The 27,563-nt window shown below is 39.7% G+C and overlaps 1 protein-coding gene across 4 annotated transcripts in view; it reads right to left on the bottom strand.

Moving 5' to 3' along the window:
• The window catches only part of vti1a (vesicle transport through interaction with t-SNAREs 1A), a 113,827-nt gene that overhangs the window by 71,940 nt on the left and 14,324 nt on the right, over positions 1 to 27,563 (bottom strand). For 2 of the 4 annotated variants that reach the window (XM_061706500.1, XM_061706502.1), the window contains exons 4-6: positions 20,091 to 20,168; positions 14,063 to 14,083; positions 7,425 to 7,509 (exon numbers count right to left, since the gene is read on the bottom strand). In XM_061706500.1, coding sequence (XP_061562484.1) covers positions 7,425 to 7,509; positions 14,063 to 14,083; positions 20,091 to 20,168 — 184 coding nt within the window. The remainder of the gene's footprint in view (positions 1 to 7,424; positions 7,510 to 14,062; positions 14,084 to 20,090; positions 20,169 to 27,563) is intronic. The other 2 variants (XM_061706501.1, XM_061706503.1) reach the window with 1 other exon arrangement.

Here is a 27,563-nt window from a genome sequence, read left to right as displayed (position 1 = left end):
GACTAGTTCCCCTGCCATTTATTATATTTTCTCCCCCATTTCTGACACTTTTGAAGAATGAAACATGAATGGGTCAAATTGACCCATGGACATTCTTGCTCTTTCTGAGAGACAACATAAAAGGAGGGTTAAATAAAGAATAGCATTGTTTTCTAATTTTTTTGTGCCACCTCCCATTTATTCTAATGCATAAAGATCTATTTCCTGACTTTTTCTCCCTGCACTCTCGCTGTTTATTCTCTATGTTCCACATTGAACTTTGCATATTCCGAGGAGCTCTCTTTTCATTCGTCTGTTTAAAAAAAAAGGACACTCCTTGAGGTATAGCATAATAAACGACTCTTTGTACGCCGCCACAATGTAGCATTGTGCGTTCACACGGAATACGCCATCATTTGATAATTGTTAGATTAATGGCGCCTAGAGCGAGGACGTAAATATTTCACTGCTTGAATTTTTGCGGCAAGAAAAGGAGGCCTCTGAAAAAAATAATGTTTTGAAGGAGGGGGAGGGAGGGGTGGGGTCGGGCGAGTGTGTTTTTCTTCAAATTGAGTTAACTCTATTTCCTGAATGTATACGCTTCAGCTCTTAAAAAAAATCCAGCCGCGGGTGTGCTGTTTATCGCCGGATGAAAGGCGTCACTGTAATTATTCCCTCCCCTCCCTTTCCTAATCAGACCTTGTCAGCAAGGCGTCTTATCGAGAAGAGGAAAATGACACCGATGCTATCGAGGAGCCCCGGAGTCCGAGCCCGCCGGCGCGTGTACCCCCGCCAATCACGGGGCGAGCCGCGTCCTCGCCGTATCTATTGCCGCCACAAACGGCGAGCAGATGCCTTTTTTTTTTTCATGTGGACTTCAAAAACGGTCGCCAGTCATTAAAATTGCAGCCGCGTCGTTCCTTTTTCGGCGGCGGCGGCGGCGGGGATCAGCCAGAGCGAAAATGGGATGTGGGACGAGGAGACTGGCTAAATGTGTTAATTCCGTCCTCACATGTTTACGGCTTACTTTTAATCTGTTTGAGGAGGACGGGGCGGGAGGGACAGGGTGGCGATTGGAAAGGGGGCGCAAGGGGCAACGAGAAAGCCTCGTGCCGCAATAAATCGCCATTATTTTGGACACCCTAGGACTCAGCTGTTCCGCGGGGATTTAGGGACAGAAAAAAAAAAAAAGCCTTGTTTACGCTTCAACTGCGCTAGCTGAGCTGCCGGCGGACAAAAGGCCTTTGGTACATAATGGCTAGCTAGCATACGGACCCCTCAATGGGACGGGAAGAGCTGAACCAACAGACTCAAGTCCCGCGGAAAATCCCAAGTGGCAATAGACCGCATCATGTTTGTAAACAAAGGTCGCCAGGGTACTTCCGGCTAGCAGTTAGGGACTACTGCTGACCGGAACTGAAAACAACGACAAAAACATTCAATTTCCTTCCCCCCCAAAAAATTAAAACTAATGTGAGGAAGATGAATCGAGTGGATGTTTTAAATAGTTGTACAGAGTAGTCGCGACTGCTGAAGGGGCAGCCTCGAACCAAAACCTCAAATGCATTTTCTCACAGATATGTAGAAAATGTTTGGCTGGGTTGTCTTGGAGTAAATTAGCACAAAACAAACCAGCTAGCCTGCTAGCTAACCTCAGCAATACAGTACGCCATCCGTTTCAGACTCCAAAGAGCACATCTGCGCAAACAGTCCAAGCAAGAGAAAAGTCAATTCATTATTCAGTGACTAGATTCTTTTTTTTTAATCAACTTACCTGTTGAAAAGTAAAAAAAAAAAAAAAAAAAAAGCCATCATTCAATCTCCTATCAAAGCAATTTACCTCACGTGACGTCAACTTTTCGCCTGACACCTAACTATGGCGGTTGGGAACAAGGTTAAAATCATCATACAAGCTTTTTATCCAGTTTTTTTAATCATGGCGCCTTGGTCAAATGACACAGAAGGGTTTGTTGACTCGAGAGCTAGTTGAGCATTTGCCATCTGGAAGTAATGTGACATCGTGCTGAAAAGTTCATAATATTACTTGAAATGAAGTAGGGCTGTGGAGATGACCTTCCCAATACGGATTCACGATTCGCCCTTCCCGAGTAGTCCACCAGTAGGTCGATGGGTGTTTCAAATACACGCAAACCTTAAAGAGTTAAGTGCTGATCCCAGCACTTACGTACGACAGGCAACACCAAATGCATACCGTGGCCAAGCCCATTTTTACTACTTCACTAACCAAAACGGCAGCACCGATTGAAGAAGCAGGTCTGGGGACTGTTGCCGGTGCAGAATGTAGGACAAGCTCATGTATGTGTCGACGACGTCTTGTACCACAACTAGTGTTGACTCAACAGGCGGTCGCTCCACAACGTTGTGTGCGTCCGTGACTTTTTAGCTCCCTTTTGGGAATCCCTCTATTACGGGCATGACCACAAATTGCGGAAATGCCGTTTTGATTTATCGGATTTGTTTTTCTTCTGACGTCGTTGGGTCTGCCCCCCTCGTCGAAGAGCGCCGCCGCCCCAAATCCAAGCGCTTTAAAACAACCTTTAATAACGTCGTCACGTCATCGCGGCGTCCTCACGCAGGCTCGCTTAGCTTAGCCGCCGCTACTGCTACAGCTTCCGCTGCCACTTTGTTGCCCGCTTCAATGATTTATGACACACACACACAAAAAACAAAAATCAAGAGAGAGGGAGCAGGAAAGGAGGACAGAAAGAAACAAAGTGTTGGCCCCCTCCACTCACAAGCCCGATTGTGATTGTGAGTCGCTGGCACCTTTGATTGACAAGCTCTAATCAGCTTATCTCCCATCCTAATAAAGTTGATGGCCCGCGGTGCTGCTCTCTACCTGGCACGCCGTGAACTTTGGGGGGCCCCCAGAGCCCCCAAAGCCCGAACCGCTCTGCTTATCGAAACGGGAGTGAAATCAATCCCTAATGAGCTGTGTTGTGTTTTTTTCCCACTATTGATTCCCGTCCCTAACCACGTTGATATGCTTTTGTCTCCCCCTCCTCTTTTTCAATATATTACAGACGTATTCCAAAGTGGATTACATTCATTTTGCCCATTCAGAATTATAAATTAAAAATACAAATACCCCACAAAGCCAACGTGAATAGACATTTATTTTCATAAATATTCACAAATTAATTGAAAATAAAACATTCCCAATATCACAGTGGGAATTGTCATAGCTTTGTGGCGTTTCTTTTTTTCATTTCAAATTCAAATTATCTTAACAAATAGCATTACATTTTCAGTCAAACTCAGGAACTTCCAAAGGAAATTTCACTATCCGAGTACGACAAATAATGTTTGTCACATATCTGCAAAACTTTTAATTTGTATAATTGAGACCAACAGTACAGCTATAGTATCCTACTATTGCAATGACAAAATAAATTCAATTTTGGGTAAAACTGATATGAAAGCAGTAGGATGAACTTCCAAAGCATAATGTATATAATAATGGCAGCAAATCTATGGTATCATGCTCCTGTATACAAATTGTATTTGTTTTTGTAAAACTGACACTAAATCAGAGGGATAAAGCATTTTTCACTATCCAAGTTGTATCAATAATTGTACATAATAATTTTTCCAGAGATAAATTGGAGAATGACAAAGCATTGTGTTATTTGAAAATATGCTGAAAATGAATTAACTTTTAGTAAAACCCATCGAAAATCAGAGATAGGACCTTTCAAATGTTATTTTACTCTATAGTCTGAGTTATAGATATAAATATTAATAACAGCGACTGCTACTCCAAATAATAATACTGAAGGAGATTTTTAGTAAGACAGATACAAAATCACAAGGACAATTCACACTGTAGTCCATCCTGTTATATAAATAAACAATATATACATATGTAATAATTCTTTTTACTGGGATGAATTGGAGCTTGTAAAAGCTTTGTGTTATTCTAGATTCATTTATTTAAAAATTATTACCATGTGCATTAAAAGTACAGCGGCTTTGTGCGCAAATGCAGCAAAAAAAAAACACAAAAAAAAAATCACAATTTATGATTTGCGTTTCTATTTCTATTAATTGACGGGACATATTTAATCTCATGTCACTGTAAAAAAAAACAAAAAAAGACATTCATGTAAAACAGAGAAAATCCGAACGTGAACATAGGGCGTAAGCGTTTCAATGAATCTCCTTGCCTAAGTTTTGTGTTATTTCAAATCATATTTTCATGACCATTTGAAACGATTGTTTTTGGAGCCATTTTCTTCCATCAAGCCAAAGCAGCATTTCTGCTGCTTGTTGCTGCATTGGGCCTTTCAAGTTTGTTTTTCTTTGTTTTTTTTTTCTCCTAATGAACCTCTATACTTTATTTATGAGACAAACAGAAAGGCCTGCTTGTCGGTGGGGGTGGGGGGGGGGGGGGACGCGTGTGGTAAAAAAAAATAAATAAATAGCGCCGCGTGTCCAAAGAGTGCGCTCGCTATCCCTTTGAGGGCTCTCACTGCTTTTGACAAGCCTTTGTTTTCTTTAAATACACTCGAGACGCTGAGAATAGTTAAAAAAAAATCAAATAAATAAATGCTCAAATGTGATGATGATTCAGTGTGAAGATATGTCTTTTCTTAGAATAAGTGCGCCCCCCTCCCTCCCTTTAAATCCGACCCAGAAGCATCCTGGCTTTTTGTTCGCGGTCAGGAAAAAGGAGAATTTTGACACTGTTTCTTTGTTCTTTGAAATATATCAAAAATGGTTTTGCTCCACTTTTCTCTTGCATTCCTCAAAGGCCACGCAGTGTCATTGTGGAGTGCAAATTTGAAAGAGCGCAACATAATGACCGCATCTGGTCACGCTCAAATTATTTACCGGTCGGTCTTTGTTTTGTTGATTTCATATTTAAAGGTGATGTTCGGGAGTCACTCGCTTGACTTTCTTTCTATGGTCTCCTCGATTGTTGACTGTTGTCAATGTGCCTTTTCCCAATATGACTGACTTCAGGCTTCCGACTGGCTCAAATAGTTAGGCGTTGTCGCGCCACCTGTTGCTTGAGCACGGGTTTGCCTGCAATACAGCCTGTACAGCCTTCGACATATATTACATCAACCTTTTTGGTTTGTAACGGTACATAGATTCCGAATAGAATATTTCAGTACGGTACAGACTTACCAAGTTCCCACCCCCAACATATAACTCCCTCAACAAATACCGTGCAGGTCATCTTATGGCTCGCAGAAACGTCACCGTCACAGTGAGCCATATGCTTTTGGCAGTATGTCAAGCTTGTTAACTCATTTGAAACAGCGTCACACGAACAAAAGTCCTAGCTGCATTTAAACATCCTCTCGAGGGAGCTTTACTTTCCTAGAAAGAAGAAACAAATATGGCTGTTGCACTTTCCTACAAACAAGACCAATTATTGATATTGAACTTTCCTAAAATGAAGACAAACTAAATGCTAGAGGATAAACTGGTAGTGTTGCACTTTCCTAAAAACAGAACGGACCAATGTTGTACTTTCATAAAAGACGACAAACTATTAATGTTGCAATTTCTTGTAAAAAAAAAAAAACAACAAAAAAACCAACTACTGAAGTTACACATATTTATTTGTATTTTATGCCATACATTGTTGTGTTTATTATGAGAAGCTGTCATTAATTGTACAGTTCGCAGTATTTTCTTTTTAAAAGACATTCACTCTGTGCCTGCTTACACAGAATACATTGTATACTTTGCAATTTGCTGAACCTTCAAAACAAGGTACGCACCAAACTGTGATTTTTTTTTTAGGCCTACCATTTTATTTCCCCTGGGTGGGGAAACACAGTTTTTCTTCTCGATTCTTATTCTTAGCATTTCTATCCAAGTGTGTTGAGAGCAAAATTTGTGCAGTTGTGCAAAGCGGCATATATTCCCGGCGCGTCCCTGTTCTTTGTTGCGGATGCATTGCGTGTTTGACCCGAGCTGGCGTCGCCATTTCAGGTTGTGCAGCTGAGCGGAGGGTTTGTATCGACAGCGGAGTGAAGCGAGGGGTCACGGATTAAACGCGCGGGGGCGAGGCATTGACCCCCGCCCCCCGCAACCAAACAGCCTAGCGACGCACCCTGTCGTCCGCCGGTGACAGAGGGTCGGGGTTCACGTGGCGGGAGAACCAGCACGGGCTCAAAAGTCGCAGACGGCACCACGTGAGCAAAAGCAGATCAACTATGCCGTGCAAATGGTCCAAAACGGCGACTGTTGCTATCGGCTTTTTTTTCACTTGAGCGGCGGCGTATCTGTAGCTCGACGCTAACTCAAAATTTTGCTTGCAACGCTCGGTGAAATCAAATCGACCAAGCAAGAAACTCAACGAAAAAACCTCCGAAGTTAAGGCAGTCACGGAAGTAATTCAAAACAGTTTCCCAGTAAGAATGTCGGGGGTCGCCTTATTTTGTTGCCGCAAGTTTGAGATAATCAGTATGCGTTCCGAGGATTTTGAATTTGTTCTTGTTTGACCAGTTCCGTCTCGCCTGTGCGGCTAGCTTGACACTTCTTGGCACCGGCGTCGAGCCGCGCCGCTGAAAAAAGATCCCGGTCACTCCATTTGCTTTGCGGGGCTTTCGCGGAATTCGCAGCAGGGAAGATGACGCGCATTTATAAGCAGCCGCTGCCTCGTATTTATGAATCCACGAATAGTTACGCTAGCGGAGAAGAGAACATCAAAAGTCGGCGGTCCTTCCTCGACTTGAATTATTAAATGTGTCAATGTTGCACACGCGCCATTTATAGTGTAAATTGACAAACTTTCTGGAGAACTACAACGGAAGCTGCAGAACGACACTTGAAGAACTCGACTTTGATACCTCTCGGAGGAATACGCTGCGGCGAGGAAGTGAGAAGGGATAAAAAAAAAAAAAAAATGTAAAAAAAAAAACAACTGTATGCTAACTGGTTTAATCTATTTAAGAACCAAATGAGGTGACGGAATTATAGTACAATCTAAAAACAACCTTATTAATAAGTTTGTTTTGAGATGTTTTATTTAGAAAGTCTTTCACCTGAATTAAGAAGTTTATTTTTGTAAGACCCTTGAAAAGAAAAGAAAAGAAAAAAACACCACCCAAAGACACGCGCGCGCACACACACACACACACACACACACACACAGAGAGAGAGAGAGAGAGAGAGAAAAAGACGCACCCGGTGTGGCGCAGCGTATGCATGAATTTTCCTCTTTCGGATGTGTCGCTCGCTTTCTTTCTCCCAGCCTGCCTCACCTTTGATGTGCACCCGAAAATGTCATCAGGCGTCAAGGAACCTTTTTTTTTTTTTTTTTTTTTTATACATACTTCTCCACGAACCCTCCCGCCCCCCCACAAACACACATTTCCACCCACCTCACATATGAGCCAGCCAATTTGCTGTGGCTCACTCATCTCTCACAGAATACACCCCAAATCCAAAACAAGAATACGTACCAGTTTCCACCGCTATCTGGTAGCCGGCCTCTAGTCTCCGCGATGACCTTTCCAGCCTCTCTGTGTTGTCCAACAGATGCGCTCTCTACAACAACAACAACAACAACAACAACAAGATGGAGGACGTGTCAGGAAAAACACAAACAAGCATTGATTGAGAGAGCACCGGGACGCATTTCAAAAGAAAACCAACCCTAAACGCGCAGACCGAGCGTGTCCACGGAGACGACGCAACGGCGCCAAGGTTGCCAATAACCTTCACGGATGACAAAGTGTTTACATGCTGATGGGAAACCAAGCGCATGCATGCCGGGGATGACAATGACAACGACATGAGGGGGTGCGCGTGTCCTCGTCTCGGCCAGCGAAAAACATTCGCTCCGACTTTGAGGCCGTTTGTTTCCACGACAACATTTACAGCCGTACCTTGACTACGAGTGCCCCAACTACTGAGCTTCTCAGCGTTACGAGCCATCGCTGATCGCTGGGTAGATTTTTTTTTTTTGCTCTGACCGATTGAAGAGTTCAAACATAAAAGCAGACATCTTCCTTTTTTGTGAATTAAGCCAAACTCAGTTTGTTTTATTTCTGGTTCCAGTTTAAAGCTAAGAATTGTTACTTAGGGTATTCTACGTTAATATATATTATTCAATTAAGAGGTTAACTTGGAATCGCAAAAGCAGACAACAAAAATTATTTCGTTCAAAAAAACGAAATAATTTTATAAAATATATAAAATATAAAATTACACTAAAATGGTAAATATTATGCTTTGTGAATAAAGACAATCTACAATCTCTCGAACTAATCCTTAACCTTAAATTAATCCTAACTCTTCAAAAGGAGAGAAAAGCAGTTCCTGCAATTAAACCTCCACGAGTGCCACGCAGTGGTTGTTTTGTTTACGAAAAGCACCATCGAACGACGCCGTGATAGGCAATCTGCTCGTCGCCGCAAAACTACTCTTTTTTTTCACGATAGCTTAATGCTAACACTTAATGTGAAAGACTGTAGACCAGCTAGCAGAAGTAGCATCAATATCGCAACAGTTCTAAACCTTGAACAAACAACAACACCAACAAATACCAGCAGACTGGCAATGCACTTGTTTAAAAGAAAACAATGGCCACCGCAGTTGCTTCAAGGGGTAGGGTTGAATATCAGTATTGCAATGTTTTGTAATGATAGCTATGACGGTACAGTACCGATACCTCGGTTGGGACAAAGTATTGATATCGTTAAGTATTATATCGTTGGCTGACACTGGATAGCTTCGATACTATGGGCAGGACAAACCATCGATATAATGATGTATTGTCACAGTAGCTCGCACGCTACAGTAGCAATACGAGAGCTAAGAGAAAATATTGGTATCGTGATGTATTGTACCGTTAGCGCGAACTCAGAGACCCACACCGCACAGTGTTCTATTGGATTAATAGTAGGGGTGGGAATAAATATCAATATCGGGTACGCTAGTCGTCAGCGTAAAAAATTCAATATCATTTCCACTGCGTTCAGTGGAGCAAATTCCAAAGCGTGTGAGCATGCGAGATTCGCATGTTTACAAAAACATGGTCGGCTTTTGATGGCTTTTCTCATACGCGACGTATTTTGACAGTCAAAAACAACTGACAGAGGTTGATGCCCACCACATGAGCGAAGCGGACAGGGGGGAGAAGTAAAATCTGCAGATTGGGTTTAGCTGTCACAACACGTAGCAGCTAATCACTCAGAGGAAATGGAAAAACACGGAAGGAAGGGGGAGGCGCGTTGTTTTCAAAGTTTGACAAAAAGAGGAAGGGGATGGAGGGAACTCAGCTACCATCTTCATGACAGATGTCATTTAAAATAGCAGAGAAGCTTTTTAGTAGCTAAAAGTCAGGGCACGGAAAGGATGGGGGAAATAAAGCAAATGTGAACGTGGCGGCAAGGGAGGGAGTGACTTGTTTTTTGCTGTGGAAAATGTAACATGATGTTGATCGTTTTGATAGCTCTCGCGGTACAGTATTGACGTTTCGTTCCGTTAGCTCTCACAGTACCGAATCAAGACTCGGGGTGAGATCAAATGTGGGGTATCGCTACGTATCGTATTATTATCTCTCATTGTTAAGTAGCGACGCTTGAGGGGCGACGAAACATTGATAAGGGGAACCGCAAAGAAATCGAGGCAGCTCATATTTCCTTGTTGCTGCTCACCATGCATACCACCTCCCGCACTCTCCGTTCCAGCAGATTTATTAGCCTCTTGTGCTACGATGTAATGTAGTGTATTGTGTATCTGTGTAACTATGACACAGCTGGGCTCAGTTGGTGGAGCCCGTTGTCCAGTGACCAAAGGGTCGCCTTTTCAAATCCCAGCTCCAACTGTCCGCTGTCTCCCCCGCACGGCACCCTGACCCAGCTGCAGACTTCGAGACAGATGGATGCCATGAAACTACCTCACGTTGTACAGTTTGTTGTATTTGCTTTTATTTTGCTTTGTTTTACTCTTCTGTCTACTGCCAGGTCAGAATTGAAAGTCAGAATCTTTTCTCAATTGCCTTACCTCGATAAATACAGGTTAAATAAACAAAAATAGGGTTCCGTTTTTCTTTATTAAAAACGTAACAAAAAAATGGTGATGCTTTTTGGGCGGTTGGAACAGATTAATGGCGTTTCAATTCATTTCAAATGGAAAATTGATTCGTTGAACTTGTAAAATGGAGTTACGAGCTTGGTCAGGAAATGAATTAGTATATCCCTCATATGTCATTTAAAATAGCGGAGATGCTTTTTTTTTTTTTTTTTTTTTTTTTTTTTTTACTTTAAAGAAGCTAAAAGCAAGGGCATGGTAACGATGCGGGGGGGGCAAGCAGTAGGAAGTGAGTTGTTTTTTGCCGTGGCAGTGGAAGGCGGTGGCGGAGTCGCAGGGCTTTGGCGGATGGCGACGGCCCCGCGTTAGGGCTATATAATGAGCCCCCCACGGAAGAGCTGAGGCGGCGACGTATTGACGCGCGATCTTGAAGCCAACACACCTCGACCGTGGCTGCAGTGCGCGCAGCGCACGGGCACACTGACAGAAGTAGCGCACTCCCCTGGCTTCTTCAAAGAAGCCAAAGTGATTAGTATGTTATCATTACCATTGGAAACGTGCTTTTTCTATTCCCTCTCGGCAAAAGGTGACACGTCTCGGGGAGAGGCGGCCGGCAGACTCGCTGCGATGGGAAGCCACTTCAAAGCCTTCTCCCCCTGAATCGCTCTCGCTTCTCTTCCTTCATTCTGGGCCGGGGTGGTTGGGGTGGGAGGAAGGTAGTGCTGGAGGTGGCAGAGTAGTATGTGTGTGTGCGTGTGTGAGAGATCATTAAGAATAATGCGCCCCAAGTTAGATGGCAAAAGATCCCGAGGCGAAAGGGTGAGGGTTCAGCCGCTAAGAATGCAATAATGACACGCTGTGACGCTCCTAATAGTGACACAAGCCCGCCAGGAACACGTGGGGGGAAAAAAAAAAAGTTAAAAAAAATTACAATCATAAAGAATACTTCACTTGGTCTGTGCCATCCACAATTTGGAATTTCACCAGAAATGTCCGGAAAAATACGCTTCTAAAGTAGATGCAATTGAATTTAGTTTTGAAGTACATTTATTTTCCTGATTATAATCCCTTCAAGGTGAAATTCAAAAGTATCGATACTAAGGGGTGGGCCGAGAAAAAATATACAAATATATTGGATTGTTATCCCTGACGGTACAGTATCGATACAAATGGTGGGGGTAAACTAGCGATATCAATATATTGGATTGTTAGTTCTTACCATGAAGCATCGATACTTGAGGTGGTGAAAAAAAATCAATATCATTATATTGGATCATTATTAAACGGTACAGAATCAAAACTAGCGATGGGTCAAAATATCGATAATTTATTGGATTGTCATCTCTCCACGTACAGTATCACAACTAGGGGTAATGAAAAATAGCGATATCGTTTATTTAGCGGTATCGTTTTCGCTCAGGTTAATGTGACGATACTGTTGGATAAATTGTGGAAATCGGAACGTATCAGGTGGTCTTGGTTAGCTCTTGCTAATGTTACAAGGTCCAAACTGAAGGGCGAGCCTTGTGGTTTTGACATTTAAAAACCAAAAAGTCGATTCAAATCTACAGACCGAAACAAATGACCTCATGGAGGCGCCACGCTGAGCATTTACATACATTACAAGATAAATGTTGTAAATACGAGTGCAAAGCCCTTCTGCCTGCGCATCCTTTTTTCATCTGACACCTACAATTTCTTCTGAGGCGGAGCGAAAATTGTGTTGTTGTTTTTTCGTGTGTGTGTGAGAGAGAGAGAGTGGTGAAGCGCTCCTCAGTTGTAAGTTATTAACAGGGAGCCCCGGTACAATGCAGCTGGAGCTCAAAAGAAATCTCGTTCCTCTTCTTTTTTGCTCTCCTGCCACGTTTTTTTTTTTTTTCCAATATCAAACACGGGCGGTTTCTATCACCATTTTCCAAAGTTCAGATGATTTCCTTATTATTTCAATAAGGGGCGGAGGAGGAGGGTATGAGTCAAAGTGAATAATGATGACAGCTGTGATTCACACTGACTGTGTGATCTTCCGCGCCGTTTGTTTGGGACTTGTAAGACGAGGAATTACAAGTGTCAAACAGCTGTGAATATGGCTGCTAAATATTTAAACATGTTTTGCAGCTGAGGAGAGAGGGGTGAAGAAAAAAAAGTATAGTTTTTTTTTTCTCTCTTTCTTTAAAGCCAAGCTTAAGTGCGTATAAGCTGTGCCAGCCTTTGAAGACTGGCGGCGGAAAAGGCGAAAAGGGGGCACCCGATCGAGGCCGATTACGCCGACGGAGCCGTTCGAAAACGGGAGTCGACAGGTGAGGTAAACGCGAGGTGCCTCCTGACCCCGAGGCGAGGAGGAAATTAACAAAAGTGTGGGAGGAAGACAGGCAAACTCGAGTACAACTAAATAAAACGGGAGGAGTGAAAAAAAGACACACGATAACACAGCATCTGGGTCTGTTGAGTTGGCGCTCCTAAATTATGAATCGCTTTGAAAAGGAGCACAACTCCAGAGATTGGGGAGAGAGAAAAAGCAGCTTGAACATTTAAGGCGGCGCACTCCAGCACCTGCGAACAAACGCAACGGTCGTGCCTCGCAGGACCTGAACGGGGTTTGCGAAAATACGAGAAAACTAAATATTGACATTGTGATGTATCGTATTGGGCAGCACGGCGTACCGGTGGTTAGCACGTCTGTCTAAAAGTTCTCAGGTTCAGGGTACTCGGCTTCTTCCCACATTCCAAAAAGCCCAGGGTGCACCCCGCCTCTCGCCCAAAGTCAGCTAGGATGGGGCCCCGGCCCACCCGCGACCCCAGTCATCTTCTTCTTCTTCTTTTCCTTTCGGCTTGTGCCGTAAGGTTTTCTCCGAGGAAAATGGATGGCTGGAAATGATCATTAGCGTCAACCGTACAGTAACGTTACTAGAGGTGGGGCAAAACATTGAAACTGTGATGTAACATTTCTTTAGCTTTTAAAGAAAACCTGCTACAGTAGCAAAACTAGGGCTGCAACAAAATGCCAATATGGTGAAGTATCGTCCTCTGTTGCAGCACAGTATCCATACTGAGCGGGGATAAAGTGTCAACATCACAACGTATCGTTTCTTTAGCTCTCACAATACAGTATCGATAATCGTGGTGAGACAAAATATTGTTATCGCAATTATATTGACAACACAAGGTATCATGTCGTTAGCCATCAGGGTACTGTATCGATAATGTGGAAGGACAAAATGTTGATATTGCGATCTATCCGGTCTTTAGCTCTCACGGGTCAATATTTCTACTTGGGTTGGCACTAGGCTAACTCCGGCATGTTTCTAATTTTTATACATAGAGCTCTCTGTATCTTCTGAACATGTTCATGAATGTGCACTGTCCCGTCAGAATAAAGCAATACATGAAATGAAACAGACTATCGTGATGAAGTGTTGTTTCGTACGCATCCACGTTAGAGTGCGGATACTGGGGATGTTGACATCGTGATCTATTGTTGTTTTAGCTTTCTGATAAAGTATTGATGTATCGTATTACGAATTGTCACGGTACTATATTGATACTTGCGGTATGTGTTGATATTGCGATGTATTGTTCTGTCGTCACAGTGTTGAAATAGGGCTGAGACTAAATATTGCTGTCGAGATGTATGATATTGTTAGCTCTCAAGGTACAGGTACAAAACTAGGGATGGGACTGAATATTGATATCAACATGCATCATGTCACGGGCTCTCACAGTACAGGATCACGATAGAGCTCATATTCATGTTTGTGTGGGGAATCTGTCAATATATTTACGAATAGGGGCAAAAAAAGGTCGATTGATGAAGTTGAGTACTGCCTTACATTCCCAACTCAATTGTCTTCAAAAAAGGGCAAAATATTTAAGAGAAAGCAGAACTATAGAACTTGGCCTTTTCTTGAATTCATTATTCATTAAGACTTGGCCTTTAAGCGCTTCAATCAGACCAAAGTGACCAAATTAATTTTTTCTAGAAACAGACGAGGAGGGCAAATGGAAATTTCAGTGCAGGGGTGGTGGGAGGGGAAAAAGGCAATTTAATAGTCAGAGAAGCACTTACCTCTTCGCGTAACTTTATCAACTGCATCACGAGAGCCGGGCAAAGAGATGGAGAGAGTGGCAGAGAGAGAGGGAGTGAAAAAGAAAATGAGAGAGGAAACATTTTCAGGAAGAGGGATCCGTCACGCGGCGGCGCCAGAAATTAACCTTGACGATTTTTCTGTTTGCGCGTCGAGCGCTCGGAAATCAGCAGACAAACGCGCTAAACGCAGTGGAGAGCTGATTTTTTTTTTGAACAAACAAAGATCAAGTCGTCGTACTGTCACATTAAACAACGGCAAGGAAGTGGAAAGCTCCGCCTGGCAAGATCGGCTAGCATTACCCGGGAAGTCACGGAAAATGATGTTGCGAGAGAAAAGGGAGTGCGATCGTATGCGCCTACATTATGTTCAAAATGTGTCAAAACATGGACTTTACAATTTTTCGCCTGTCGTTTAGGTAAATTCTCTGGAATGGGTCTTTGCGTAGTCAAGTTTCACGGCATTGGAGGATTAGTGGTCCACATTGTTGATAAAAGGCACGCTGAAACTGAAGTCGATCAAAAATGAATTTCACGGGGGGGGGGGGGGGGGGGGAATCGAAGTGCTGTATTCAAAAGCAAACCATTTTTGTTGCATAAGGGCGAGCTTCCGCAGAAATGTGCTGCTAACGTTGTTTATACCGCTCAGACAACAACAGCAACAAAATTCGTTCATCCCTGTTGACGACATTTTGCACAAATTCCAACTAAATTCTTGCGAGAACAACCTTAAAGGTGCCAGCCATCCTTCCAACTGGGCTGTAATTCCCTTCATAGAGTTCCTAAAACGGGAATCGCAAACAAGATTACAAACGCTTAAGCTGGCGAACCGATCATGTGTACAACGCGACCATAAAAAGTCAAACAACGCACTAATTTCAAAGCAAAATGATAAAGCTACAAAAATAAGCTATTGTTGGTATGCATTTCTATCTTTGAGAATGGTTAAAACGAAAAGGAATTGGGCTTTTGGGATTGGCCTCACTTGTTTTTTCGTGGATATATTTGTTATGGAGGATTTTAGAGGCATTTGAAATGCTCATTCCATGTTTTTAAGAAAATTCCACAAAGATGGCGGCCACTTGTCACGTTGCTAATCACGCAATCGGTGAGGCAATTATTTTTAAGGGGAACTTTGTAAGAGGCGTTTGAAATAAAAATGGTAATCGTTGTTTGTGGAATGTTTACAGTTTAAACTATTAGCATTGGCACTTATTAACAATGTCTCACTGCTATGTCAATCCAGTATCAATATTGTTCGTAATGTGCGTGTACTGTACGACTGTTTTCCTATTTGGTCAAATGGGAAAACAGTTGTACAGTCAAAAACTTAAGTTCATTTTTTTTTTTTTAGTCTAGTTTATTATTCCCTCCCCCCCCCAAAAAAATGTCCACAATTTTCAGTAAAAGCTAATTTTGTGACTTGTTTATTTTCTTTTTGTACAATTTGTGCTGTTTTCCGGATAGAAACAAACTCACGAGAGAAACACAAGGTAAACAAGTATAAATGCGTGTCTTCCGAAAGAGGCGGTCGCCGCTAACAAGATGCTACTTAAATCTGCACAGCAAGGTTGGCTTATTTAAAAGGGCAAAGTTTGAAACGACACTATAAGGAGGGGGATGATGTGGCGGGGTGGCTTATTGGAGAGTAGCAGATCCTACGATCGCTCAATGGCCCGCCAAACAAAACTTCTTCTAGGCTCATTTGTGCCGCATGACTGATTGCAAATCCTCACGGGAGGACTCACACAAAAGCCTGGTTGAGATGCGTTTTTGTTGTTGTTGTTTTTTTAGCTTGATTTTCCTTCGCCCAATGGCGTCTTCAGCGCGGCCAACGACGGCGCTCGCATTGTGGAACGCCGTGAATGTCGTAATTATGCCGTCCTCGTCTTGTGTTTTTGTGGTGCCAACCAGCCAGCATTCAAAATTGCACTGCTGCAATTTTTCTGTTATGATAATCAGCATTTTTTTTTTTTCTCCAAACAAAAGATTTCCCCCCCCATCTCTGCCGCCGCCTACCCCGACACAGAATTCGACACAAGTGGTAATGCGCTTCCTTTGTAGCTCGGGAAAAATCTGGTCGGTTCCGGCTCAAACCGGCGCAATCTCTCGTGGCCAAGCCTTCTGCTGCCACTGAAATCGAAACTATTTGGTGCGGCATTCATGTGTGCGTGTGTGGAAGACAAAAAAAGACGGGGAATGGAAAAAGAAAATGTGCCTAGCACCTGATAGTGCCAATTCCGTCTCTGCCGGCGTACAGATAACGAATAAATGTCCGACTCTATTAAATCGTCTTTTAGCCACTATCGCAACTTGCGACGGTGGCCTATTTACTTAAGCTGGAAATCCTTTTGCCTTGTAACCGGCACATTTGTGAGCCGTAATGATCGGCTGGGGCGAGGGGCTACGCGAAGCGCTCCGGACCCTCGTTTTACACATCGCCGGCAATTAAATTGACCCCACTTTGCCCCTGACTTCTGGTCCCCTCGCTCTCCTATTGCCGCCATCTTGTTAGATGAAGAATATGTTTTAAAAAAAATGTAAATCCAAAACTAGGCCAAGGAGGAGTACTACAGTGTATAAAACATGGACTTTTTATTACCGTATATACCCGACTGTATATTTTTCTTGATTATTGATAGAACACACAAAAAAAAACTTGTATTGTTATGGATAAAAACAAAACCACATGGCATCTCAAGATAGAAATTTTTTGAAAATATCAACGCATATTATGGAGAAATTATTGTGCTTCTATTCTTGTTGTTAGTCCAAATTTTGTTTTTTTTCCCTCAATTTGTTATGTAAGTTTATGTGAAGTTGTGAGAACTCAAGAATAATTGTAACAGGATTTTAAATGCAAAACAAAACCAAGTAGGAAAACAGTCGTACAGGCCATAGGCTTGGCTTATTATGACTGTATATACTGTACTGTGTATTTTTCATGATTTTCAGTAACACACGTTTGTCATTGCTGTTCAATAAAAAAGAAAAAAAATGTTTTTTTCTTCTACAAACAATTTTGGTTGCTCTTTTTCACATAAACACATTTTTAAAAACTCACTTGTGGCCTCTCAAGATAATAATACAAAAAAAAAAAATTACATGACTTTACAAACTAATGTGGCATTTGGACACCTCAAAGAATCTATGTTGTTATACAGATAAAAAAAAATATATATATATATATATATATATTCTAAAGTGACTTTAAAAAAACACACACACCTGGAACAAGACTGTCAATGCAAAACTTGGCCAGAGGAAAACAGTCATAGATTCCATGCAACACTGGTTTATTCTTATCGAATTCTGAAAGATTTTCCTTCACACTCATTTTTATCGTTAATTTATGAGCTCTTTCTTTTGCACAAAGAATGTTTCTGAATTTTTATTTTAACTTGCTTGAGAGGCACATGGCATCTCAAGATTATTATTTTGTTATCATTATCATGGACAAAGTATTGTATTATCATTATTGCTGTTGTTGAGCAAGTCTATAATTGATTAATAATCGCTAGAACAAATTTAAATGTACATTTTTACATTTGCGACAAAAAAAATGCTAAATTATTCATGTTACATAAGCATTTGTGTTATGATTGTACGACTGAATTTTTTAAATAAAAAAATGAGAGCAGTGTATTGTGAAATTAAAATGTACAGATGGTATATTTGCATAGATTTGACATTGTTATTTTGCACTGTATTAATTATATATTTCAGCCCCTTTAGTAAAATTATTTAAAATGCCTTTCATTCAAATGTATTAAAGTCCAACAAAGTGTCAATAATTCATTAACTTGTTTGAAGCCCGTTATTTGAACCTTAATTACTGTAATATATGTACAGCTCTAGAAAAAATATAAACGACCTTTATTGGTATATTGACCATTTTTCATTTTCTTCAATTATTTCTAAATGACAATATTTTTCTTTAAGAAAAAACATCTGAGAAACTGATCATTTTTCTGTCATCTCTTAATTTTTTCCCAGAGCTGTACATAAAAAAACTATTTTTAACAGGAAGATGAAAAGGATTCCAAATGAAACGGCGTGATACTTCTTTTTGGGCATTTCCCCCCCCCCCTCCCCCCTCCCCCTTCCTTTTCTCCTTGATCGGCGGCCGTCAGCTTCTCAAACGTCACATTGGTGACAGCGGATCTCCTTTCCGACTTGCGCGCGTCACTTTTGTGTCTCGCTAATTTGCCGGGAAAATATGCATATCAATTACGCGTCCCGCACGCGCGCACATATGTTTGGAAGATGGTGGGTCATCATTGAAATGGTAATAAGGGGACTTTAAGAAGAAGAAAAAAAAACAACAACACCACATTTTACTTCTAAATATAATCTCATTTATTTTAGTCCAGCGCGATTTTGCATTTAGAATTTTTGTATTCTAATAGTTGGAATGTGTGTGCACGTGTGTGCGTGTGTTTGTGTGTGTGGGGGGAAGGGGGGGTGTGGGGGGGGGGGGTATATGTGGCAGCTGTGCTAGTTTCTATCTTTTAAAAAAACATACAAAACAACTTTTTAAAAGAGACCTATTTTGCACTTTAAAGAAAGCAACAACAAAAATTTGCTGTAAATATTTTACTCATGCATGAAAATGTTTGTATATTTAAGGAAAATAATTACAAAATTTTAAGTGACAATTCTAATTATTGTGCAAAGAAAAGAAGCAGAGTCCACCATTTTGTGTGTGTTTTTTTGTGCACGTGTCACACTCAAACAGGCAAAATACGTATGCTCGCAGTTGAACGTGTGCGTGTGTGTGTGTGTGTGTGTTTGTGTGTCTGTGTGTGGTGTGGCTTCTTATTTGTGGATTTTTATGATTTTCAGCATTTTTCAAAACTCACATGAAACAAGACTTGACATGCAATAAACCAGGCCAAGGAGGAAAACAAGTCGTACAGTCCACATAAAACACAGGCTTACAATTATTGTATTTTTTATGATTTTTAGCAGGGCAAATTTTTTTTAGGCTATCCAATCTAAAAAATATATATAATAATAATAACAAAAATAACTTTGTGAGTTGTTGTTGTTTTTTTGCCCTGAAAGATTTGTGTTAATTTCCCAGTTTATTTGTATTTATTTTTTTATTTGTTGCACAAGATTTACTTCCTTACATAGATGTATTTGGCACTTAAAAGGCAGTTAAAAAAACGCTGAGAATGATTATTTTATTTTTGTAAATAAGTGAAAAATGCTTGTTTATGTTCTCTGCCGCAAAGTGAAATTTAAGGAAAACACTGCACAATATTTTTTTAAATAAAATTTCCATACTATTTATTTTTATTTTTTTGTGATTGTGCCAAGGAAAGAAGCAAATTTCACCACTTTGTGTGTGAGGTTTGATTTTTTTTTGTGTGTGAATTTGTCACAATCTAATGACAAGTCAAGATGTACGGTCCTAGCTGAAGGTTTGCCAAAATACCTTTTATACAGCTTAAACATTTTTTATGCATTCAAAAAACATTTTTTTTAAAAAGGAAAACAAGACCTATTTTGCACATCATTTTTACATCACATTTCCCGCAAAATGTGACATTTATGGAAAATACGACACAATTTGAACACCTTAAGACTATAGTTAGCAACATTTTTTTGACTTAAACCACATTTTGGGGCGAATTTGTTTTTTTCTTTGAATTAACAGATGTGCACAGAAGAAGATTTCGCCATTTTGTGTGTGAGGGTCTATTACGGGGCGACACCCAGCTGCGGTTCGGTATTGAATGCTGCTTTGCATTGTGTCCGGGCGCGGGCGTGCGTGCGTCCGTGGGTGCTCGCAATCTGGCCGGTCCCATGCCCCGCGTCGGCCCGGCTTTGCATTAAACAGTGTTGCTTCTGCATGACTTGGTGACAATACGCCGGCGTCCTTCTCAGATCTGGCAAGGGATGAGGGCGGCCCACCCCTCTACCCGACCGAACCCCCGGGCCCCGAAGTCGGCGTCCCGCACCGGCGGGCGGCGGGGCCGGCCGGGGCTGATTAGCGCCTCACCTGGCTCTCCGAGGAGCTGGCGTCATCCCCCAGGAGCTCGTTGCGCACCTCGTCACTGTAGGCGATACGTGACCTTTTCTGCCAGGGGGGAAGGAAAAAAGAAAGGGGAGGGGTGGCGAGAAAGGGAAACAAGTGGAGAAATATGGCTTACTGTTGTGGTTTTATGTACTGAGAAGAAGAAAAAGAACCATAACAGGCATTCCTTAAGCACGGGAGCCCCCTAATGGAAAAAAACAACAACATCTGGACTGAAGGGACATTAAAAGCAGAGACACTTTCAAGTCGGTTTAGCTAACCAAAACAACAGCACCTATCGAAGCAAACGACACTAACACATTCAGCGGGTTACATTGACCCGTTTTGGACGTTTTAACATTTGGGAAGAAATATTTTTAAAATGGAAAAAAAAAAAAAAAATAGCAAGGCCTCGTCTTCATGTTTTTATGTAAGAAATTTTATTATTATCTAAAAGAAGTGGAAATGTGTTATTTATACATGCAAAAAAAATGTATACAAAAAAACCTAACATGAGTGTTGAGATAAGAACATATTGTTGTCCTCGCTAGGCTGGGGAGGTGGGTGTACTAGTGCAGTAGGTAAACTTATGCCATAGGGGTAGTGCCCGCATGAATAAAATCAAATCTTGTGAAGCACAGCGAGTGTGTGCGTGTGTGTGTTTTATGAGGAAGTAGCACTTGTCAGCACTAAATCTTTTCTTGGGGGGTGGCGGGGTGCTGTCACCGCTATCATCCCAGTGCACTGGCAGCCTGTGTGATAACGCCAATGCTGGGACTCAGACAGGGAATAATTCATCACCCAATCGCACGGGGTTGCCTTGCTCTCTGCGCACGCACACACACAGTCTCGACAATAAGAGGGAAAGCCACGTCCAAAACCTGTGAGCCGACACGTACGTGTGTGCCTGTGTGCGTGTCGCAAAGGGGGGGTGGACAAACTAAGACACACACTTCACACACTGCCGGAGGAGTGGGCTGCCGATGTCGCGCTTGTTTACAGACGACCGGCTCGTGGAAAAACAACGTGTCTGCGTGCCCTCTTAAACTGAGCGCGCGGCAACAGCAGACACGCTAAAGTGTTTACCTAGCCGCATTCGCACCACCAACACCCCCGACCCGCAGCCCACCCGCACCGCGCTCCGCCGCGCTCGCTGTTTGGGAAGGTGAGCCAAAATCAAAGACAAAACAGCACAAAACTTCCACCCAACGACGACATTTTCTTGGATTTACTTTTCATTTTAAATGAATTCAAGAAAGACCAGGCAGGGCACCAATAACCTCTTGCATGAGGACACATTGTATTATTGTACCAGTAGTTGCTCATTTGGACGCCACGCATCCATTAAAATAACATATCATGTGGAATATTTTCGAAAATAAAGTCATATATTTTCAAGATAAAAAGTCAAACATTCATCAGAAAAAAAGGAAAGTGTACTTTAAGAGAATTTTTATTTAGTCATGTTCTTTTAGGGGGGGAAAGGAAAGGTTTGAGTTTTGGGGATTTTTTTTAAAGAAAAAAAGTCTGACGTTTTCAATTAAAAAATGTTGAATATTTTATTTTTAAAAAAGATTTTTTTTGGTTTTTTTTAAATTAAGTGTACACAACTTATAGTAAACAAGTGGTAAAACATTGGTATATGTTTGAGAAAGATTATTTATTTTTTAAAGATGAAAAGTCATTTATTTGGTGTTGAATATTTGGGAGAATTTTCTTTCATATTTTCGAGATTAGAAGGTGTTTTTTAGTTTTTTATTTTTAAAAAAAAGTCACATATTTGACAAGAACAAAATTCTTTTTAAAAAGTTCTATATCTTTGATGAAAAAAAGTTGCATATTTTCCAGAGAAAAAGTTTTATATTTTGGGGGAAATGAAAAGTCATAAATATTTTTACAAGAAAATGCTAAATATTTTCCCCCAAAATGTTGATATTTTAATGATAAAATGCATTATATTTTTGGGGAGAGAAAAGTCTGACATTGAGAGAAGAATTGATGCATATTTCCCCACCCCAAAAAATGCAAAATATTTAATTTATTTTTTATTTTTTACATTTTAATGATAAAAAGTTGTATTTGTTTCAAGAAAAAAGTCAGACATTTGTAAAAATGTTTTTTAATAAAAGGTGAATATTTTCAAGAAAAAAGTTGAACAGCCACATCCTCAGTTTGAAGAGGGTGTGTAAAGTTATGCAACCACAATATCAGTTTTTATTTCCGCTCTTGAAGAGATTAGATTTTTATTTGTGGACAAGGTTATATATCACATGACTGGTGGAAAAAAAGTTTTGAAACGATTCATCTTGGTCTCAATTTTTATTTTGTTTTAATATCACAAAAACTTGGCATGTGAACGGGGCTGTGTAGAATTTTTATATCCAAAGTATGAACGACGACTCACTTTAGTCGTTGTTAATTAAGTGGACGCTGTGGCCAAATTTCACGCATCAACACAACAATAAGCATCCACGGCATGAATTCGCAAAAGCGCTACTGATTTTGCCGGGGAATAAAGAAACCAAAACCAAAATAAAACAAAATAAACCACCCACATATTCCATTTAAGTGGAGATTCATCATTAAGAGCCACGCACAATGCAACTTAGGGGGAGCGACGACTTACAGCCGTAACTGAGACGGCGAAGCGTCGCGAGCGCCATTGATTTGAATGCCTTCAAAAACAACAAACGCCGACGAGAGGTGTTTCTAAATAGCTGTTTGCGTGTGAAGCACTTCCGCATTGAGGCGGGTAACAAAGGCAGAAAGGTATAAAAGGACGGGGAAATGTCACCGCAATGAAAGCGTTGCCGCCGATTCCCCCCCCCCCCCCCCCACCCCCACTGCACCCGCTACGAGCGAGCATGACGGGATTTTCCCATTCCCCCTCTGGAAAACAACAGATCCCCGAATGATTACCGCCGTGCCATTTGATGTCAAACGTCAACAACGTGTGCCGCCATTTGCTGTTTAATACACTGACAGATTTGATAATATGCTGAAAAATATGTATTTCGGGGTTGGGAAAAGTCTGCAAATTGATTATATATGGTGGATATAAAAAGTCAAAAGACCCCTGTTCGAAAGCCAGGTTTTTGTGACAACAAAAATAAATAATTTCAAAACTTTTTCCACCGGTGATGAATGAAATGGAAAACAAATCGTTAGCCTAATAATTGCCGATGTCATTTTAAAATCTACTGTCACAAACAAGTCAATTAAAAATACAAATGTTTTAGCTAGAAATGTAGTTTTTTCTTTACGTCTGTGTAGTTCCCCATTGAATTTGCTATTGTTTTTTTCTTGCTTTCCAGAAACCTTCAAAATCAACTTCATCAATTATGCTACTATGCTAACGAAGGTCAGGAAAAGCATACGAGAACACCTGAACTTTATTTGGGGTTGTGGCCAAGATAAAACATTTCAAAACTTTTTCTACTATTAATGTGACCGCAACAGATTTTTTAACTTTTTTTTTTTTTTTTTTAAGAGATGGGAAGTAAAAGTCAATAACTAAGAACATGTGGTTGCACAAGTGTGCACACCCTCTTTTAATGGCAGGTGTGGCTGTGTGTGGAATTAACCAGTCACATTTAAACTCATGCTAAACGGGAGTCAGAACACAGCTGCTCCCTGATTAACATCAAATAAAGTTCAGATGTTCTTGTACGCTAAAACTTTTTAAAATGACCGAAGCAACTAAGCTTTTATGCTAATGATACTTGCTCCCCAAAAAATCTTTTATTTTTTTTCTTGTTATCCGAAAATGTTCAAATTGGACTTAGGCAACTATGCTAAAAGGCTAAAATTAGTTTTCTAAGCATATTTGCACATTTTTGGAAAACAAGAATAAACAATTTTAGCAAGCATATTGGCATTCTTTTATTGATATTGTGATGCTAACTTAAAACTGACGAGGCAATTATGCTATTAGCCTCTAGATTTTCTTTCTTTTTTTTTTTCAACTGAGTTGTAAAGGTCATAGTTCACATTAATGGTTGAAAAGGTCTTCTGAACCGTGGTTTCATTTTTTATATCACAAAAAAAAAAAGGCATTTGAACAGGGGTGTGTATACTTTTTATATCCACTGTATATAGATACACAGCCAGTGTCTTTAAATAAACCCCATTAATCAGTCTTCGAAAACATCTAAAACAGAATGGTCGCTCATTGCCGAGATAAGGGGGGAGGGAGGCTTGTTTTTTTTTCACTTAATCCTTTTCAAAGGTCTGTCTTTTGTCACTTTTCTAATCTTGGGTGAACATTTTTGCATCTTATTCCCAGAAGCGCACACGCGCGAACAGTACAAAGGTACATCTTTAACTTTATGCAAACGCCGTCAAAAAAGCGCACACGCGCAGGTATTGGTGTCCTGTCAAAAAAAAAAAAAGATGACATGGATAGCTCTGCTTAAAAAAAATACAAATAAAACATTCTTCATCACTCATCAAAATGTAATTAACATATGCACGCATAACAATTCATATCAGATATGCTAATCAGTTTTGCATAATCCTCTGGGTACATAATTTCATTATTGTTACATGGATTTTCTACTTTTGTGGGGAAAACCTTATTTGTACATTTCCGTCATATTTTCAAGAAGAAAGGTTGCAATTTTCCGATAGTCATTTGTTGCGAAATAGCTATATTTTCAAGACGAAAAATCTTTGAAAAAAACGTTCTAATCTCAAGACACTTTTTTGTATATTTTCAAAAATTAAAAAAAGAACCCAATGAGGGAAAGAAAATCTTGTTTTCAAGAAAAGTCATAACTTTATGAGAATAAAAGTCAGAATCTAATGAGAATAGTCATATGCAGAATTTTCCAGAAAAATGTTGAACATTTTCTTGAAAATCAGAACCTTGTGAGTATAAAGTACTACATTTGAGAAAAAAGTCCAACTCTTACAAGATTTTCATAACATATATTGTCAAGATAAAAAAAAAATTCACCTAATGAAAAGAAAGTTGAACACCTAGAAATAAATCAAAAACTTTAGAGAGTCAAGTTGTATAAAAAGTTGGAACGTTTTCAAGGTGAAATGTGGAAATAAGAATAAAATCATATTTTCAAGATAAAACTGTTTTGAGAAAAAGTTGAATATAACTGAGAAGAAAGTAAGAAGAAAAAGTTTTCTTATGAGATTAAAGTAGAAAAGAAATGTCCTTACGCTGCTGTGTCAAAAAAAAGAAAGGTTGTGTGCTCAGCCCACAAAAAAAAAAAAAGAATTTCTCCCATTAAAATGTAATTACATACACAAGCAAAAATTCATATCAGATATTCTAACCATAATCCCCTGTGTACATTACATCCATTTAATTATGGATTTCCCTTTTAGTGTTTCGAAATCTCACTGCTTGAGTATAATAGCAACAAAAAAAGGGCATTTTGATTTTTAATGATTTCCAAAGTGTCACGCGTGCGGCCATCTTTCGCTGCCCTCCGACTGTTCTTTGTGCCTTTTGCCCGGAGCGACGAGTGACACGAGGACAATTGCAAATAATGGTGTGCGCTGCAAAACTGGGGAGAAAAATGTAAACAGTTCATTAGATAGGGGGAATAAAAGGCATATATATAAAAATAAAACACAAATACCCAGGGGCAGAGTGTAATGAGGAGACCCTGAAGTTCCTGGCTCTGTTTGGCCAGCCACACATAGCTGCTGGCATAGCGTGAAGTGCAATTAAGTTAAGCGTATTCAGTGCACGGTGACACGTTGCCCCGCTTCCCTGGCAGGAAGAGGAAGAGGAGGGGGAGGAGGAGGAAGAGGAAGAGGAGGAGGAAAAGAAAGAGAAGGCGGATGAGGAGGAGAAGAGAGGCCCAGTGTCAGCAAATAAAGAGGGCAAATAACCTTTTATACCAGAAGACTTTCTTCTTGAAAACGAATGACTTTAAAAATATATATATATTTTAATATAATAAAAAAATGCACTACTTTTTCACAAACGTAAACTACTTCTTTTGGCAAAAATGCCTTTTTTCCTAGCAATGACGCAACACTTTCTTTAAAAAATATAAACCTGCTTTCCATAAAATATTCCTTCATTCATTCAGCTTCCGTATCGCTTATCCTCAACTAGATATTTTTTTTATTCTCGTAAATATTCAACATTCCTCGAGAAAATATACAATTCTTGATAGAAAATATGCGGGTTGTTTCTTTAGAATAAAAAAACATTTTATACAACATTTTTCTCAAAAATACAAGATTTCTTATCTAAGAAATATTTTCTCGAAAATAAAAGATTTGCTCTCTTTTCTCTCTCCGAAATGTACAATTGTGTTTTGAAAAATAAAAAAGCTTTTTACCCAGAAAGTTCACTTTTACCTCAAAACATATTTGATGAAATTCTCAAAAATGTACAAATTTTACTGAAACAAACTTTTTTCTTTTTTCTGAAGAATACACAACTATCTCAAAAATATTTTAGCCCTCCAAAACATGCTCAAATGTATTTCTTGAAAATATTACTTATTTTTCAAAATATCTGATATTTTAAATATATATATTTTTAATAATTGCAAATGCATTTATTTCTCAAACATATTTAATAACTTTTTTTTTTAGACAATATATGACTTTTTCTCGACAATATATAACTTTTTTCTCTCTTTCTGAAATATACAGGCTTGTTCTGGAAAATACACAACTCTTTTTTTTTTAAATAATTTACCTTTTGTTCTTAAAAATATTTAAAGAATTATTCAAAATATATAACTAAGTTTTTTAAAGTTTTTCCTTAAAAATGTAAGACTTTTTTTCTCAAAAATACCCATCTTTTCTTGAAACTATATGACAATCTCAAAAATCGAACTTTTTTTCTCAAAAATACAAGACTTATTTTTTTTTAAATGTTGACTATATACAACTTTTTGTTATCAGAAATATACACTTTCTAGAAACTATACCGCTATTTTGCCTTCAAGAATATGTAACATTTCTTCAGGAAAATATACACCATTTTTGTAGAAAATTAAAAACGTTTCTCTTAAAAAATATACAAGTCTGTTCTTGAAATACAGGCTTTTTTCTTCAAGTATTTGAATTTTTAATCTTCAAAATATTTGTAAGATTTCTGTAAAATGTGTAACTTTTACTCAAAACATTGTGAACCTAATAGCAGAATTCGTAGCCATTTTTAATCCGCTGTTCCCAAATCGAGAAAAAAAACACAAATGTACTAGCTAAAATGTGTCATTTTTCTTGTTTTTCTGAAAATGTTCAAATATGAAGTAGACCACTACGCCATTAGGCCAACATTAAATCAACTATATGTTATATTGTTAAAAATTCCCAAAAATATACAACTTTTTTCTTGAAAACAAACGTTTGTTCGTGAAAATGAACTTGTTTCCTCTAAAAGAGTTGACTTCTTATCTAAAAAAAAAAAAAAATTATTTTGTCAAAAACATACCATTTTTTTCGGAAAAATAACCGACTCAATAACAAATG

Source organism: Phycodurus eques, chromosome 19 (genome assembly GCF_024500275.1).
Source record: "Phycodurus eques isolate BA_2022a chromosome 19, UOR_Pequ_1.1, whole genome shotgun sequence".
Classification (NCBI taxonomy): Eukaryota; Metazoa; Chordata; class Actinopteri; order Syngnathiformes; family Syngnathidae; genus Phycodurus; species Phycodurus eques.
The sequence above is the reverse complement of the archived record's forward strand: the minus strand, read 5'-3'. Positions and strand labels throughout refer to the sequence as shown.